At 38.3% G+C, this 18,976-nt stretch overlaps 1 protein-coding gene across 5 annotated transcripts in view; it reads right to left on the reverse strand.

Moving 5' to 3' along the window:
* CCDC149 (coiled-coil domain containing 149) overlaps positions 1-18,976 on the reverse strand; it is a 51,567-nt gene that overhangs the window by 17,254 nt on the left and 15,337 nt on the right. For all 5 annotated transcript variants that reach the window (XM_072334510.1, XM_072334511.1, XM_072334508.1 and 2 more), the window contains exons 4-9: positions 13,526-13,633; positions 7,978-8,094; positions 6,371-6,543; positions 4,953-5,025; positions 3,620-3,704; positions 1,828-1,972 (exon numbers count right to left, since the gene is read on the reverse strand). In XM_072334510.1, the coding sequence (XP_072190611.1) occupies positions 1,828-1,972; positions 3,620-3,704; positions 4,953-5,025; positions 6,371-6,543; positions 7,978-8,094; positions 13,526-13,633 (701 nt within the window). The remainder of the gene's footprint in view (positions 1-1,827; positions 1,973-3,619; positions 3,705-4,952; positions 5,026-6,370; positions 6,544-7,977; positions 8,095-13,525; positions 13,634-18,976) is intronic.

The following is an 18,976-nucleotide window of genomic DNA, read 5'->3' on the forward strand; positions in this document are numbered from 1 at the left end:
ACTAAAAGCCAAAGGTGGAGAAAAAAGACAATAAATAAATAAATAAATATAAAATTACAAGTATACTGTGCAAGAGTGTTCCTGAGGCCTTTCACACAACTTGCTCAGTATCTCCCATTCTGTTTTTTCTCTTAAGGCATCCAAAGCACACTACAGCTGCACACTACACGCTCCTTCCTTGGGATAGAGCTGGACTATCACCACTCTCTAAGATCTCATCTCCTGTTGGTCACAAAATGCAACTCAGAATGTGTCTTTGTGCAAACATCCAATCCCTACTCCAATGGCTATGCCAGCTGAACACACAGACAAAATAATTATATCTCTTGGTGAAGACCTGTCTTTAAAAAAAAATCTACACGCAGTAGTTGAAATTAGTATCAGAAAGTAAAGCCATCATCCCGTCAGTACATTTGAGGGATGTAAAGGTCTGCAAGAGATGTAAAATTAAAAAAAGAAGCTTGCTACAGTTATAGTCAGGAATAAGCAAATTACAGCACCAGGAAATGATGCAGTATCAGAGTGTAAAAGGCAAAGACTGGAATAACAAAAGTTATTCTCTTAATGTTTTTTTCTGATGTTACGCTGGCAGCAAGGAAGGAGCAAGCAGATGTTAGACTCCTCATTAACACTGCTCAGTGCAGGAGCTCACCTTGCATTTCACAACAGCCTTAAAAGCATGAATCAACATAGCTGCCATCAGTTAGAGCTGGGCTACATTCTCACTGCTTCACTCTCTCTTCAGCTGATTAGGCATTTGCTTTCTCAAGAATATTCAAGAGTGGCTATAAACTGCTCCTCCACTTCTGCTGCCACATCCCTAAGAACTATGCAGTGGAGTCTGCCTAGTATCATAGTTACAAGTGTTCAAAATGAATCATCTATTCTAGCGCAATACAGTTCACTTCAGAGCTACTCCTTCCTTTCATGAAAGATAGCTGCCTGTTTCTGACATCTGGTCCTGATGTGCTTTTGAGAAGCCTGAATAATCTCTGATTACCAGTAGTGACTCAGTGTTGCAATAAGCCCCCTTAAAAAAAGACAAACAAACAGAAAAAGCCCCAAAGAAAAAAAAAAATCAATCTAAAACCTGAGCATAGAATTGAGGAACACTTCCTAGTTCTGATTTTCATACACTACTTAAGGACAATAACATCAGAATGTCAGAAAATGTGTCAAAAATGATTATATTCTTCCATGATAGGTGTTACACAAGATACAATAAATTCTACTGATGAGTGGAACAGCTAAGGGTAAACAAATTCTTCTTGAAACTTCAGTTCAGATTTTAAGAAATCATATGGCAATGTAACTCTGTTTATCTCCTAAAACTTTGGCAAATAACTATAGGAGCAACAGCCATCATCCACGACACATAGGCCAGCAGCCTGTAACGAATACCACACTAAGACTTTTCAGACTTTTTCCTAGGTATAACACCAATGTTTAACAGTTGATCTATCATATCTTTTCCATTTCAAGGGTGTCCTTCCTCCTGGCTGCTTTTCTTTAGCCCTCCCTACAGACTACCAGCAAAAAATGCCAATTCATTTTAAGAAGCCAAATGATTAACTATGGTTTGGCTTTAAGCTGAGCTGTAAATCAGTCCTTGCCTAGCAGTGGCAATCAGGTCTCTTTAAACTGTATTATTTTCATTAAACACACAGTTGATTATTGGTTCTAAAATCCACAGTACCCACCCACCTGTTAGCAATGACAACAAATTTTCTGTGAAAATTCCTTCCCACATCCCCGAAACTCTTCCCAGAACCATGAGTTTTCTGTAGCTTAGTAAGTTGTGTTTTAGTTAAAAGTCATGCTACCTACTTGTTGGTTTGCCTTTGATGCTGTATGACCATGTTTTTTTCGTGGATTGTTTCCAACAATGCAGTGGCCAGTGATTTGAGATCAGAAATGGACTGTGGTGTGGCTGGTAGGCTACACCCATGATCCTCTGACAACAGCTCTTGGACTGTAACATTAAAAACACAAATGAGTTTTGGCTTCTCAAGCACAGAGACATTTACACAAACATTTACTTAGCATTAAAGGATTATTCTCATTATTTAAATGAATATATATAATTTCCTTCAACTAACAAACCCAAAAGACCAGAAACATAATACAAAGCTGGCATAAAGATGGTGGCTTTCTGAACTGACTGTTCAGAATCCACACCAACTGCCAGAGTAATAATAAGTAGAAACATTTTGGGTCTGGAGCACAGGCCTTATGAGGAGCAGCTGAGGGAACTGGGATTGTTCAGTCTGCAGAAGAGGAGGCTCAGTGGTGACCATATCGCTCTCTACAACTGCCTGTAGGGAGGTTGTGGGTCAGCGTTCTCTCCCATGTAACTAGAAATACAACTAGAGGAAATGGCCTCAAGTCGCACCAGAGAGATTCAGGCTGGACATTAGGAAATGCTTCACCTCTGAGAGAGTGGGCAGGCATTGAAACGGGCTGCCCAGGGAGGTGGTGGAGTCACCATCCCTGGAGGTATTCAAGGAACATTTAGATCTGGTACTGTTTTGGTGGGAAATATTGGTGGATAGGTGGGCACTTGGACTGGATGATTTTAGAGGCCTTTTCCAACCTTGGTGATTTTGTGATTCTATTATTTTCTGTTAACTTAATTCTGCTTCTGGAAAATGACTGTTGTTCAAGAGGAAACAAACTCATTCTGCTATGCCATTCAGGCCTACAGACTGACAAAGTTGAGTATTTCTCTGTGACTAACATTAAAATACAAGCCCACAAGGAAGCTTTTGTATTACTTTTTGGAATTGCTACATACTTCAGGTTATTTTCATTTGATGTGAAAACAGCCATCCAAGATTTCCTTTGCACCACAGAGCCTGTTTACCTCTGAACCACATTAGGGAGTTCACCAGAGTCATCAACTTCTATAACTAGAATGTGGCTCTGTTTATATTTGTGCAGGTAGACAAGTACATGGAGGAGATCAGAAGAGTCAAAAAAAAAAGGAAAAATGAGTTTTAACTACCATGGCAAAAAGTACTGATCTCACCTGTGAGTACATGAACATATTAACAATGTATACTGTTTGGCACTGAGCATTTTCTCTAGCATTTCGCTTGCTGTTTTTGTTTGTTTCAAGTGGAAGATTACACCATTTTGCTTCCCACAAAGAAACATGGGAAAATAAAACTTCTCGCAAAGTATGTGAATGTAAAACCTCCCCAAAATAAGAGCAGAAAACCTAATTTAGCCCCCCCTCTATTCATCAATACATTTTTGTGTATGAACTGGGATTGCCACTGTTAGCAGAGGAAAGAGACTGAATAGAAAAGTGAGGTCAAAGAAAAGTCAAGGTTAAAGTTGCAAACAGGCTTACAGATAAGACAAAAATGCATTTGATCCAATTGACTGAGGAGGGAATAAATGGCAAAAGAATAACAAAAGGGGAAGCAATACTCAAGAGACAATATATATATATATATTTTAATCAAGTCAAATGGGAAAATTATGAAAAAATAACACCTGATAAACGCAAAAGAAAAGAAACATCTTTATTTGGTTGGTAAGGAAAGTGTTACGTAAATTGAGAATAAAAAGGGACAAATTCAAATTTACAACACCACGCTGAGTTTATTAATACCTTGTTTTGCAGACAGGACTCCAGTCAGAGCACTGCTACTGGATCTACTGTGAGTCTTCGAATTTTTTCGTCTCTCCAATGCATTCTAAGGAAACAACAAACATCTTATTCAGTATAACAGCGGGCCAAAAGTTCTACGTTATTCCTTTTGTTAGGAGTAAAAATCTGAAACTTTGGATTTGGGTCTCAGAACTTCACAGGGCCTGAAGCTACACTAATAGTATCACAGGAGCATGATCTTCATGGAATATCACAGCAAAAACTGTCTCTGCAATGTTAAGACTCATTCTGACACACTGAAATCACACTGTTTCAGTCTCTCCATCCTTCCCTTACCCTCATGCATTTTTCTGACTAGCCTAATTTTGAATTGATGAGTGCCAATGGAGATACTGTAGTATTCTGTGGAGAGTATCAGTTGGGAACAAAATTGGTCTTTTCCCAGCATTTCTTTGGATAGGTTTCAAAGGAAAAACTCAAAACTCCATTACCAGAGCTTCTAGTGGCTTTGTAGGAGAAAATATTGGCTTTCAGGACTTAACAGTATCATGACCCAGAAACAGGGGCCCAGTTTGTCCTGTGAAGTCCATGATACCACCATGATACCAGATGCTCACTCTGAGATACCCATGTCATAAGCATGAACAGACACTGACACAAACTTGGAGTGTCAGCAGAAAAAGCATGCTGTTTCACAGTGACCTAGATGGTTAAGCAGTTCTACTGACAGTCCTAGATACCCAAATCCTCTCCCATGACAAGCAGATCTTCCCTCCCGTGTACTAAAATCATATCAGAAAATGATATAATTCTTGACTGCAGGAAAGAGCAAGAATATTTTGCCAAAGGAGTTCAGTCCTGAAGGGTTAATACAAAAGAATATACACCCTAATCCAGGAACAAAGTAATAATGAAGACACAGCACTCATTAAGGTATGTGAAGAAACAGTGGTTCTGTTAGGGTGCAGGAAGACAAGACCAGCTTGCGATGAGAGCACAGATGCACTCATTCTCCATACACTGCACGACCTGCTACTTTTCACCTATAGCAGGATGGAAGGCTCATCACCCTCCCCAGGAGGTGCCACAGAACTTAAAAAGGTCACTTCTCCAAGTACCCCTGGTTTTGTACTACACTGGCCAAGAAGTCTATAGAAGGAAGATTACTGAGCATGTACATACATGCATGCTAACACTGTCAGAATGTTAATGGGGGATTTTTCTTTGAAAGCACAATTTTGTTCTTTAAATACATACAAACTTGAGAATGAACAATAATCTCCATGAACACCAGAGCACAGATTAGATGACAGATACATTGAGAGGATTTTACCTTATATTTAGTAATATTAGACTTAAGAAGGTTCACTTCCTCTTGAGTTTGCTTTAATCTCTCTTGCAGATACCTGAAAAAAAAAAAAAGAAAATAAAAAAAGAGAGATCTTTTATATCATGTCACCTTCAGTATTGCCTCAAATGTTCCTCTTTACTATTTGGAGTGACTCCTCCTTTAGCTACTGAGAATGCTTTTCCCTTTACAGCTTTCTGAGGGATAAAATAACAAGATCTTACTGCTTTTGACCCCATAAAAATTTAGGCAATGAAACAAATTTCATCAGAAAAGTAGGCCACCCTTCTGTTACATTTGTCAAGCATCCTGCAGAACCATTCTATATAGTTCCTCAGGATTCTGGGAAGGGAAGCCGGAATAATACATTTATGTCTAGCGGAAATAGTTGGGAAACCTTTACTCATCTTCTCTGAACATGAAAGTCTGTAAGATGAACACTTAAGATTCATATGTATGCCAAAACAAAACTCAATTATGCAGAGCTTTTGCACTGCAGTATCACTCCACATGCATACTACACATATTTAATACACAGAAAGTTTACACAATATCCTCTTTCTCACAGTTCAACTGCTCCAGCATTAGGGTCTGTAATAATTTAACTATTTTAGAGGTAGAAAAAAAAAAGGGGAGGGATCAACATCCAGAGAAGGAGGCTTGAACTGATACAGAACTAGTAGACTTTATAAAACAAAACAAAACACTGGGAAGAAGCATCTGGTTTTACACTTTCCTATGTGAAGTGCAAGTTGCTGTAAAGGGAAAGTACCTTACAAGCTACGTTTCACTTTAAGGTAATTGTTGACATTAAGGGAGGTACCTGCTACTTTCCCAGTGCCTCTTCTGTTGCCCTTGGTGATTTTTTTTCTTCCCCAAGGAAGTGGCAAGAATATCTACATGGGTGACTTCACAAGTACAGTGTTGCTGGAAAATCACACCTTGTTGGCAGTCACTCCTTATGGTGAGAAGTATGTCCAAAAATGTTAACTCAGTGTACTTGAAATCCCTATTTACAATTCAGGACTAGCCCACTTCACCTCACTATGAGTTCCTTAAGATGCTGATTTTTAATACTCTTGGTTTTAGTGCCATACAGTGACAGGAATAAAAGGCCTGCACTTTTTTTCGTTGCCCAAGACAAGACATATTAGGGAATATCACTCACGTCTTTGCAGCCAAATAAAATAGCATTACTAATTTCCTGCAGCATAAGTTTCCCAATATTCTTTGATGGTTAGCTACAGCAAAAACAAAATAGTCAAAACAAATGACCAAATCTCTTAGTTGTCATTCTTGGTTGCATTTTCTTTAAGGTTTTATTGCGACTCACTTCCTGGTGCTCCTGTTGAAGCAATATGCTACTAGTTCTAAGAAAACAGTGAGGTTTGCCATGCACTCACCTGTTCTCCATACAGAGAGCATCTATGTCAATGATACGGTTTTCATGTCCTCCTAAAACATGATTGAGTTCTTGGTTTAATCTATCAGACTTATCTTGATAAACAGAGCGTTCTTCTTTAACATCCTGCAACTCATCAAGTGCAGATTGAAGATCATGTCTCAGAGCCTCAATCTGAAAAGAGAGTAATATTGCTATTTTGGAGACTGCACAGTGACAAAACTGAAAGCACTTACAATCAAGCACTACGTGTCTGATCAGGATGGATACTGTACAGCCTTTCCAAAGCTCATAACTCCAGTACTTTTACCCTATTTTGTTCCTATTCTATTTGTTTGAATTTAAATAACCCTAGCAGTTAGACTTGTTTTACAAAATGACTAACACATAACAGCAAAAGAAATCTTAATTCATACTATAATCTAGTTTTAGAACGTAACATCTAACATCTAGGTCTCTGAGAATGAACTGCAACAAATTATGACTTGGCAAATTTGGAAGATTAGATGGAAGAAAGCCTGTAAGTGGGAATTTGCACTATTCATAGGATTTTCAGCAATAAAGCTCCACACAGTAAGAAAAGGAACAAAAAGAAGTAAAAAATAAGCCAGCATGGAACTGACAGGGTGAGCCCCGCTATTAAGCAAAAGGGTAAAAGAAATTAAGAGTAAAAGAACACTCAGGGACAAAGAGCTTCAAATTTCCAAGGAGAGGAAACAAGGAATGTTGAAGAAAGTCTGCCATGAGTTGAGAACTTTCCACAGGCAGATCAAAAAACTCTGATGAACTAGAAAAGGACAACAGAAAAACAGGTAATGAGGCCACATGCTGAACAGATATAGAACCTGGGGACAGAGATCACAGAGGAATCATACCGCAAGAGGAGTAAAAGCAGGCAAAAGTCCTCCTGGTAAACTAAGGGAGTAATGCACTTGATGTGTAGTCTGAAGAATAATGAGAAATTTGCCCCTTTTCTTGGATGACAGAATGGCTGATTGAGGGTGGAACTGCTATTGGTAGGAATGAGCACAGCATCAACAGGAAATATAAAAATCCAGAACTGCTCAGAAAGCTATGTAACAGTTTTAGGGAAAGTATCTGATGGGCTAGATAACGCATAGTATATGATATTGATACAGACTTAATGTAGAAATCTGCTGCAATATTTTATCAAAAGGGACGAAGGAATGGCTAAGATACAGGAGGAAAAGGAAACAACCTTAAATCTTCTACAGAAAATTTGATTCAGAGGACATACATCAGTCACCACATACTGTTTTGAATACTACGCTTTTAATTGCTTTCACTAAGAAGTCTTTTTTCCTGACAATACTCAATTGTCACAAATTGTTGATGCTGCATGTGAGGAAAAAAAAAAGAGCATCTATAATCTTGAGAAGGAATTTCAGAGATTGGAAAACTCTTTCCATGTATACAAGTTTAAATTAGTACTAATTAAGAACTGCCTCAGTAAAAATCCCAATACCTTTACCACTATTTGCAGTAGTAGACAGTGGTACCAGCCTCAAAACACAGGAGAAACTGTCATTTACTTGTGATAAGGCAAGCTCAATAAAAGACAACAGTATGTGCCCATTTTGTTATTACTTGTTCTCGAGCCTTCTCCAGTTGTTGAACAAGGTCCTCACGTTCATGTGCTGCAAAGTGGCGAGCTCCAACTTCATCATCTCCAAGTCTTTGCTTTGCTATTGTCATTCGAAGGAGCTGTGAAGACAAAGACATATTCTGTAAACAAGAGATCATAGGCTGTAGCATCAGAGTACCTCCAGGTTAGAAAATAAGGCTGTTAGATTTCATGTCTTCCATGCCAAATAGCTGGTATTATTTAAACCAGATGGAATTTTCTAGCTAAGGGCTTAATTCTGTTCTCAGCAAAAAATTCCTATAAAATACTCAGAGCATAATGGGTGCTGCACTACATCCTGCAACAACAGTCAGCAGAGTATACAAATGTCCGAATGCTGAAAGACCAAATAAGCGCAAAAACGTGGTCAATGCTTTTTTGAAGTGACAGGACATAATTCTAGACAATTCTCATACAGCCATTTTCATATTCAGATCAAAAAAAATTATCTGCAGCAGAAAGTAAGTTTCCTAGTTAAGGAAAAATAGACACCAAGTAGTTTGCTCAGCTTCACTTTACCTATGCCACTTAAAATCCCACTGTGCTATACTAGTGCACAATTTGCATTAACAACTGCTTATAAATTTTATTGCTCTCTTGTTGATATTATTATTCCAAAAAAGTTACTTCATGCTAAAAACTAACAAAGAAACGGGCCAACAGCAAACAACTTGGCCAAGATATGCGAGAAGCTAATGAACTCATCAGCTTTGCGCTTGCTGAAAATAGCCTGACTTGAACTAATACACAGCTGTATTAAATATCTTAGGCAGATAGCAACTACCTTTGAGAACTATCAAGTATTAAAGTAAGAGTCTGTAAGGCATTCAGCATTTGTAGTTGCATATACCGTGCACAGCCAGGCAAAAGCGTGGCCTCCCTAGGGCCTACCTTGCAGAAGCTCCACAGAGACTGCAGAAGCTCACTATGATAACCAGCCTGAGTTTCCCCATATTTGACTGCACCAAGGAATTAATGTACATCATTACAGTGAAAAGATAGAAAAAAAAAAAATAAAAAAAAGAATCAATCTTCTGAAGTAGAAGATGGTAAGTTAAAATTTGTCTTCATTTATGGGATGCCAGTCACCGTAGCTGCAACATGCCAATTAAAATCTTGCTGATACAAGACAGGTTAGCAAAATCACCTTCCCTGCTTATTACAGCTACAGTTTAGTGCAATCCTGAGGAGTTTGTACAACTCTGTCTCACAGGCAGCTCACTTGTTCAGGAGAAGCAGTGCCCCCAAAAGTAACACTGGAGGTTGCATTTCCCTCTGCCCACCAACAAACTACTGTGCAGTCAGGAAGCCTGAATGGATCGTAGAAGATACGATTCCTGTTTATTTCTTTACCAAAAAATAATAGCAAACTATTAAGTCAAGAAGGTAACTAGCAAATCCTGGAATGATCTCAAAGCTATGGGATGATTTTTTTAAAGGCTAAAAGGTCAATAAGCTAAAGGTATGATAATGTGATTTAATGCAGTTAGATTAATTACATTTCTATAATCTTTCTCTGAGATAATCAGCAAGAAAGGTAGTAAGAAACAAATGCAGTAACATTTAAGGACTCAACCTTGTTCAGAACAGCTGGAAAAAGGGAGGGGATTGCAGTTTACTGAGGCCTCGGTGCCTGCAGCACGGCAGCACCAGGCTGAGAACATATCAGGGCTGCAACTGTGTGCTAAGAGCAGCTCTCCTCCTGCACAGGAGGGGGGATCATCAGATGCAATTATATCCGTGAGCGATTAGCACTTGCAAGGTCAAACAGTCTGCCAGTAAAACAAAAACTATTTACAAAGAAATCTGAGATAAAGGAAAAAAAATAACATGAATGCTTCAGAACCCCATATTCCGTCAGTAAAAGTACAACAAACACAGATAAAACAAAGTAAAACACCAACCCATAAAACAACAGAGTGCTTCTCCCAGGCAGCTGGCCAATCAGAGAGCTGGCAGGGCACAACAGGCCAGGTCCTTTAATTCTGCACTGCAAAAGCCTCACAAAGCAGCACCACCTGCTGTAAAATTCCCACTTAAAACTCTGTGACCCAAACAGGCACTAAGTGTTGTGCCAGAAGGTTAAGGGTTTATTTCATATTTTAGTGTTTTATTATAATGTTTATACACTTGTCCTCTGGCTGCTGTATTTTTATTTCTATCATTCAGAAATCACCGAGTAAAGAATCACTCAAGTTCATTTTGCAGACACAGAACAGGTTTATGCTGCCCCTCAGGAACCTGCAAACAGCATTCACAGCAGAGTGGAATTAAGTTAACAGCACCTCACCAGAGATAGCTCCTGTTTGTCATGAACCAACATACTGTTAATCCAAATACTCTGCTGCTGCAAAGCCACCAGTCTCTACTGCTTATATATTACACTTTTCTCCTGATCAGTGTCAGCTAAAATAGTTATTCATAAAGTAGCAGCTCTGTAGCACTAATACAATGCTCCAGAGAGGTTTCACTGCAAGAGCTGCTGTGCCAGCTAGAGACAAAAGATAATGTCTGTACCAAAGTTTTATGTCCCTGGTTATCCACAAACCATGCAAAGGAAAAAGGGAAAATAAGCACAGACAGTAAGTTCTTCAAGGAAGGCAGACACCATCGTGTTTAGCTGCAGCCACTGACAGATATGATCTTCCCCATGTTGTCTATAAAATCTTAAGAAGTAGATGACGAATACGCAAAATTGCAACATTAAGTCCCGTTTCTGCCAAAACACATGCACCACATTTAACATTCTGCACTGTTGCTGCCTTACAATAACAAACTGTCAGTAATACCACAGCTATTGTTTCCCATGCAGCTTCCTTTCACTTAGCACTGCCCTCGACAGCCTACAACATCATTTCTTTGCGTGGGTAGGAATTCAAGTGAAGACAACTGAGTCATCTAGTCTTCCAGAAGCCTCCAGTCTCTCTCATGCCTTCCATTTTCTTTCACTCATGAGAAAGAACGAGATCTCCTAACTACCCTCCCTCCAAGTTTCAGTAATTGTTCTCAAAGTATTGCTGCCAGAATGTTAGAAAGGAAAAGGACTTACAAAGAACTGTATCATAAACATAGAATAGTTTTCATGTGTCAGAGCTGATAAGAGATTGCGATCAATCATAAAAATAAATAGTCTTAGATATCTGCTGCTGGATTGCTGCAGTCTGACTGCTGCTGTGTGTCAAAAACTGCAGCAACAAACCCTTCCAGGGACTGCCTAAAGAAGTTTAATTTCTGCCTATTTGATTCTGGTTGAAACTAAATGGAAAAAAAAATTGTCTACTTAAATCAAATTCAAGTACTTTTTCATTGCCTATTAAAATACTTAACGTGATCTGAAAAAAAGGTAAAATGCAATCACTGTAAAGTCTTCTTGCTAACCCCAGCAACTGTACCCTACTAGCTGCAAACATGAAAGCAGTTGAAAGCAAGTCAAGCCATCAAAACATTTCTTTATCAATAGCGCTAATGTGCGATATTTAAAGATTTATCTTTCATTTTTAGCCCTACAAAGCTCTTGCCATTCAGTGACAAAGCCTGCATGAGTCACCCCTGCTCAGACACAGGCAGAATTGTTCATCCATAAGCAGCTTCACTTGCTGCAAAAGCAGCTGTTTGTTCATCCTTTGCCAGAAGTAAGGTTGACGTAGACCAGCTGGGCAGGATGCCCTCCCTCACTTTGGAAAAAGCAGAGAGAAGAATGCAGAGAAAGAATGTAAGAACAAGCAAATTATTATAGTTCTTTGGTTTTTTTTATATACCATGTATTATCTGGACTTCAGTGCCTGAAGTAACCCAACCAGCAGTACAGGAGAACTGATGAGCAAAACAGAATGGCTTCAGGAACAAGTGCAGAATTTTATCACCCACGTTAGAAGGGAGAAAAATCTGACACAGGAGGGAAGCACTAAACCTCTCAGAGAGATGGCAGTGTTTTTTCAGGCACTTCAGAACACGTAACCTGCCTTCAAAATAAGCCCTATTTCTCATTTACTAGGAAAGTAAAGAATGTGTCCCAAAAAAGATATTACCAGTCTATATTAATCCCTGTCTGATGTAATTCCTGACCACCATTCCCCACCCCTCTTTATTTAGTGATGCAGTATTTTGCACATTTTGAACAGGGGCACAGTGGGTAGAATGACCCTTTTTTTATTCCATTCCTTATGAGGGTAGTGAATTTAAATTCACTCTGAGAATGCAGATATCAGAAAGACAACCAGCTCGTATCAAATTAATTTGTAAAGGCAGGTTTGAGCAAAGCCAATTCAAGCACAAAGAAGCAGATTCGGTATCACCAGGATCATGTCGTTAGAAGGAGTTGAAATAAGTGAATAACCTTGATATTCAAGTATGCTTTAATTGTACTACGTTTGTGTTCTGTCTGGATTAACAAACACTTGTTACCAATTCAGGACTGGCTTGGCAAAGGCTGTATTGGTTCTGAAGAAACTGGTACTGCCTTTAACACTGCAGTATAGTTCAAATAATAGACGAGCAGAAAGTACCTGGGTAAGCCTCTGAAGACTTGAGCAAGTTACACTGATTGCTATGCATGTGACAAATTCAGGCCTCATACGGCCATTTCACCAACTCCATTCACATTTCTGAAGAAGATCTTTGTGACAAACAATGCATAAAACTGCTTTATCACAGAATACTTAAGTTTGAAATAAAATTAAATGGAAAGAACAAAACTGACCTGACCAATTGAAAGAAAACAGTATGTACTCACATCTTTATATCCTGTAACTTTAAAGAGGTAGCTGAAGAAGGAAAGTTATCAGTCCATGTTTCACTTTTTACTTTGCAAACTGACTCAACTGGTCTCAAATTCAATCTTTCACTAGTTTGATCTCTGAAGGTACTTCTGCATTTGCTCCAGCTGTGAATGTTACACACATTTGGCTTGAGTTTAAATATTTCAATTAACAGAGACAACAGGAGTTTGATTAATACCAAATGGCAGATTTTGAGCAATGTTCCACATAACTTGCTAAATTTAGCAATAAAATAAATTGGTTATGTAACAGGATGAGAGCTTAGTACAAAGATAAATATACTTTTTTTTTTGGATGACCTGCTCCATATTTATGTAGGGAAAAATATGTCTTCCTGGTTTTATCATCTATTAACATCTTCCATTTTCAGTGCAGTGAAAAATATCACATGCTGAAGATGAAATGTTTGTGCATATAAGAGGGAATATCAATAATAAAATATATTAAAAAAATAACCCTGAGATTATTAAAGCACGGCTGGGTGCAATATTTATAATTAAGGACAAGTGAGCAAAAGCAGAAAATCAAAACATCTAATGAGCTGCATTTACTGGTCTCCTATACAGGCTTATTTTGTTTGACTGTATTGAGCATTTATTGTAATCCAAATATTATAGAGCTTCTCTAACCCATTGTTTTGATTTATTTCTTTGTTTTCCTAAGAAGCAAATGCAAAACTCCAACCCTGTTTACATATTCCAGTCCATTTACTGATAAATTAAGTTTATAATACCTTATTGTCCCCTTGTACTTCCCCGAGTCTCTGTTGAAGCTCCCTAATCTCTTCTCCAAGATGTTTATTTTGATCTTGAGCCTCACTCAGTAGTTGAGTAAGATTTGCCTAGAAAAGAAGCAAATATCAGTCAAAAGTTAGTGCCTAGGGAGAGAAGTGCAAGTGGTGATTGCAAAGAAACACCAGGTTTAGCCCTTATCTGCCAACAATCTTTACTGTTATAGTTATTGGTATTCAGACTTCATGCTTCATTGGAGAGTCACCAGGGTTCCTTCTTCTTTAATAGCAGAAAACACACATACAATGCAGGCATATGCTCTTCCAGAACAGCACACAAAACCCAAACAAAATAAAATGAAAATATTTACACTAGTTCTGGCATCTTGGCTGGCGCCAAGAGAAAAATGTTGAGTACTTTGACAGTATTTATAGGAAGTTGCCAAAATTATAGTTTTAAACTTACATGCAATTAGACAAATGGCATAGCTGAGAAATAATTATGATCTAATTATGTTCTTTAATAGCCTTTAAAGCAGATTCCTATCCAATAAGGCAGATGCCATTCAGAGTCACTGCCCTGTAAGGAGCTGCACCATGAATATCCAGTGGCACAAAACTTCAGACATGGCCTGATTTGTGGTGTTAGCTAGCACAGAGACTTCATGAAGAGCAGAAATGAAAGCTAGAAATGAATTCACCTGGAGGGGGGAAGCTTCCCAAAGAAGTCAAAAGTCATCATGCATGTTATCTTACAAAGTCACTGAAGTGAACAATCTGGTCTATAATTTCACAATTCCATCCACTTGATCACTAACAAAAAACAAGCAATATCCTTCTTTCCTAGCTAAGATATTGAAAAGGAGCAAATGCTACCAACAAATTTACTGTATTTTTTTCCTAAAAATAACATCAGAAATGCACAAATATTGACTTCACACAGGGAAAGTCTATAGAAGTGACATCTCTTCTAAAAGCATTATAACCGTAGCAGCTAATATGCAGTCTTTAAAAACATTGCCTATGCCAGCTATGTATGTCATCTATTGTCATAAATCCGAAGGATATAAAAAGAAATAGAAGGAGAATTTTCAGCTTTTCTGAGGCAACATTTCTAAATTAGCCCTATGCTGAGTCTCCGGATTTGAGGTCAATGCATCGAATGACTGTTCCTTGTTCTCTCTGAATATTTAAGTTCAGTATTGGCATCCCTACTTGATGTTCTTTTTATTCCCTCATTTCTCTGTTTTGTTATCTCTGTATGTTTTGGTCTGTTTAACTACTGGGTTGTCTCATAGGAGGTCTGTCGGGCTTTACCTTTAAATCTTGTACACCAGTGAATCAACACAGTTGCCATCCCTGCAATCTGTTTACTAAATGCTATTTCCACAGCTACTGTTTTATATTTAAGACAACTATTAACACAATTACAGCTTCACACACATCTGATCCAGGATTAGACTTTCGTACACTGGTAAACAAGGAAGCTGACCCCAAACTCCAGCTAGTCTAATACAGCAATAGCTTCTAACTTTTAAACAGGCAAAATAACTCAAGATAGTGATATTTCCTACTAGATTCAATGATTCAAGCCTGATTCACTGCTACAGTTTCTGCCATCCTGTTGCTCTCAGTCCAAAGGTTCAGAAGGAAGTACTCTGGAACAGATTAAAGCATTTTAAAACTACTGATAAACCTAAAGACTGCAAATAAAATTGAGTGAGAAATTAGCGGAATTGTAAAAACTATAAATATCCATTTGCAGGGCCAATATTACCTGATTGTCATTTTATTTTCAAGACAACAGTCACCTCAAGAATGTGAACGGTTCCTCAAATATGCTTTGATAGAATTATTTTTTTGTGTGTGCTTTAAAAAATGAGTAAAAGTCATTTATGTACCGAATGAACCAAGGAGCTTCAGAATGCATTGAGCCAACAGTTCTGATAGGTACTTCTTACTGGCTCTTTAGAAGAAATGATAAAAAAAAAAACACCCCACCGTGATTACAGGAAATTGTATTTAATGTGAAGTACCCACAGCTTATGTTCAGATGCAATTTCTTTGAAGAAAGCTGATTTTCAGTCAACTCAATCCAACTACTAGACCAAACCAGTTGAAAGGAACGCTATTTGCACAAACCCCTTTGAAAAAAAAAATTATATATATATATCCATTTATAAAGTCCCTTGTTATGAGTCTGAACAACTCCTAACACTGCAACAGCATATTTCAACACCAGGCAAGACCTCAGTCTTGCTAATCCGTCCTTACGGCTACAACATCAGGGTACCAGCAGTCAGTAGACAGGACCCAGCTTCCAGCAAGTGCAGGAAATGCATTACCATGCCTATACTAAATCTTCCTGCTCAGATTTATTTCCTTTAAAACCATTTCTCTGGCAGTGCAACTCTCTGCTGAATTTTATTTTTCAGTCATATAAATGACTTAACGTGACAAAAACCTTTCTACTTGAGACAGGTATTTTGGAAGAAACTTTAAACAAAGAATTTTAGACACCAAAATAAAACAGCTTCATCTAAGCATACTAAGAGCATTACAATGAGCTAAGTATAGACTTGTTCCTTAATGCAAAGCTTCTTTTATACTGGTGTTAGACTAAAACAACTGAGCGATGTCACAGGAGCAGTCTCTAGCAATTACTCATTTCCCTGGCTTAGAGGTACCATACAACATGTAATTTAGATTGTTCCCAGTTTTAAAGGTTTTGGCAAGACCTCATTAAAGCTCTCCGTTAAATGTGGATAGAAGGAGAATTATTTGATTTTCAGGTGCTCTGCTGGGCTTCAAGAGAGCCAGCCAAGAAGATACTTTGAACAACACCTGGACTTGGTACCAGTACTTTGGCACATAGAAGAGAACACACCATATGGTTGAAAGATGATAAAATTAACAATGGAGGACCTCTAAGAATATATTTTATGAAGAAAAGGGAGAAATTGTAATCTGAGGAAGAAAAAAGGGGATTCATTTTTCCAACTGGCAACATCTTCTCAATATTCATAGAACAAATACAGAATTCACTTAGAAATTCAAAACAAGTGATTTCAGCAGGGAAGCTAAAGTTTGTTTCATTTACCTGCATAACAGAACTCTCAGAAAATTAGTCAAATTCAGCTTCCCTTTTGTCACTTCCTTCAACAGTTTGATTCTAAGTGAAAACTTAAAAAGAATCCTCTGACTGTCAGAGATTTCACTTCTTTCACTCACGCTATTCAAAGCTGTATCTTCAAATGTTGTAGATATTCGATTTTTAAGCTGTGGTTGAGGGAAGAGAATTGTGGAATGGCTTGGGTGGACCCAAGGATCATCAAATTCCAATCTCCCTGCCACAGGTAGGGTTGCCAGCCACTAGATCAAGTCATCCAACCTGGCTTTAAACCCCTCAATGGACAGGGTATCCACAGCCTCTCTGGGCAGCCTGTTCCAGCACCTCACCGCTCTCTCAGTAAAACAACTTCCTTCTGACTCCTAATCTAAACCTCCCTTCCTTTAGTTTAAAACCATTCCCCCTTGCACTATTACTACCTTCCCATGTAAAAAGTTGATTTCCCTCATTTTTTACAAACTCCTTTTTAAATACTGGAAGGCTGCAAAGAGGTCACCCTGCAGCTTTCTCTTTTCCAAACTGCACAAGCCCAGTTCCTTCAGCCTGCCTTCATAGGAGAGGTGCTTCAGCCCTTGAGTCATCTTCATGGCCCACTTCTAGACCCCTTCCAAAAGCTCTACTTCCTTCTTGTGCTGGATGCCCCCAAACTTGGATGCAGAACTCCAGCAGGTGCAGAATAAAAGGGATCTTTTCCCCTTTTTTCACTTCTCTCGCCCAGGGAAATGGAAAGATGCAGAGGTCTATATCTTTCTGCAGCCTCATCTTTGCTTGCCTCTGCAACAACCCAAAACAGCAGAAACTGTGCGTCTCCTGCTCTCTCTCAACACAGCCATTTGTTTTACTAATTAACAAAGAGTATTTCCTAAGTATGCCAGAAAATCTCTCCAGAGCCCATGGTTTCAGCTTGGGGTAACCTTGAACCTTCACAGCATTCTTCAACACATCTGCTATAGGAAGCTTGCCTGTATATTTCAGCACAGTCCAACCCCACATTGTTGCACTGGACAAAAGAATCTGTGCCAACAATTGCTTTTTTTCTGCTAACCAAAATCAAGTGCAACAAATGCCATGTAGTTGAGAGACAGTATGACATGGGAGTGCCCACTGGGAACTGCCTACTTTTTTTAGCTAGGAAAAAAAAAAGCAATACAAATCGGAGCAGACAAAAGAGAAAAAGATTCAGTGGGATGGGATCATGAAGCTTTTCCACTTAGACTTCTAGTAAAACTCCCAAGACTATTTAGAGGATAGAAGGTTGAAGAGAGCCTTACTTTCAGCCGTGGGCAAACATTTGAAACTACTGACAAAAATACCTATAAATATGAATTTACTAATGCAAGTCAGTAAACAGCTGCCAGACAGCAAGAGATCTTTTGCTCATTACTGACCCACAGACTTTCAAGTCATGACCCCAAAGAAAAACTATAAATAACATGGAACTCCAATAACGGTCACCTCTGGCATTACGCACTACCCTTGAATTTGGATTCTTCAACAATTTTGCAAATCTATGTGCACATACACAGTGTTATTTTTCTTCACACCACTTTAAAAAATGATGGATAGTAACACAGGCTTTAATATACCTCTCAATCCTCCTGCACATAAATCTTATCTGACATTTAAAAAAAATAAAAGACTTTCTGCCTTTAGATGCTGTCTGAAAAAGTAATTTGGTCAGGGGGAGAGAACTTCCAAAATACCCTTACAGTTAAAAAATATTCTAAAATACAAACAGGTATTATTTCTATACCACGGCTTACAGGCTTTTGTTTTTTGCAGCCACACCTTCAAGCAAAGAACACTGAGTTATAGGACAGATGGGGAAAAAAAAGTGTGATGAAACATTAAGCACACTTGATTGGTGTGACTGATAGCAAATTTAATTGCAGTTTCTCCTGCAGTGCTTTTATATGATTGCAGTGGCTGAATTAATACAGAAAAACCTGTTTTGCTTACCAACTACTACTGTTCACCTACAGTTTCCTTACAATAAAGAAGCAAAAATCATCTTTCTTTTTAAGTTGAAAGATTACGTACAGAAGACTTCTAAATTTATAGGTCCTGGGCACATTAAATACACAAAATGGGTCATATTTCCCCAGAAAAAATAACAGCAAAAGTCAAAGTCTTGCCAAGCAGTCAAAAAAAAAAAGAGAAGGAAAGCCTCTCTCCTGTGTACATGCACTTCTGAGAACCAGGAAGGAGTCCCTCCACAGAAGCACAACAGTCAAAAGTTGAAAGGGCTTTGCTAAACAAGAACTTGCTGACATTCACATACTTACAAGATACTCAGGACTCCTGTTTCTAAAACTGTTTTTATT

Source organism: Excalfactoria chinensis, chromosome 4 (assembly GCF_039878825.1).
Source record: "Excalfactoria chinensis isolate bCotChi1 chromosome 4, bCotChi1.hap2, whole genome shotgun sequence".
In the NCBI taxonomy this organism is placed as follows: domain Eukaryota; kingdom Metazoa; phylum Chordata; class Aves; order Galliformes; family Phasianidae; genus Excalfactoria; species Excalfactoria chinensis.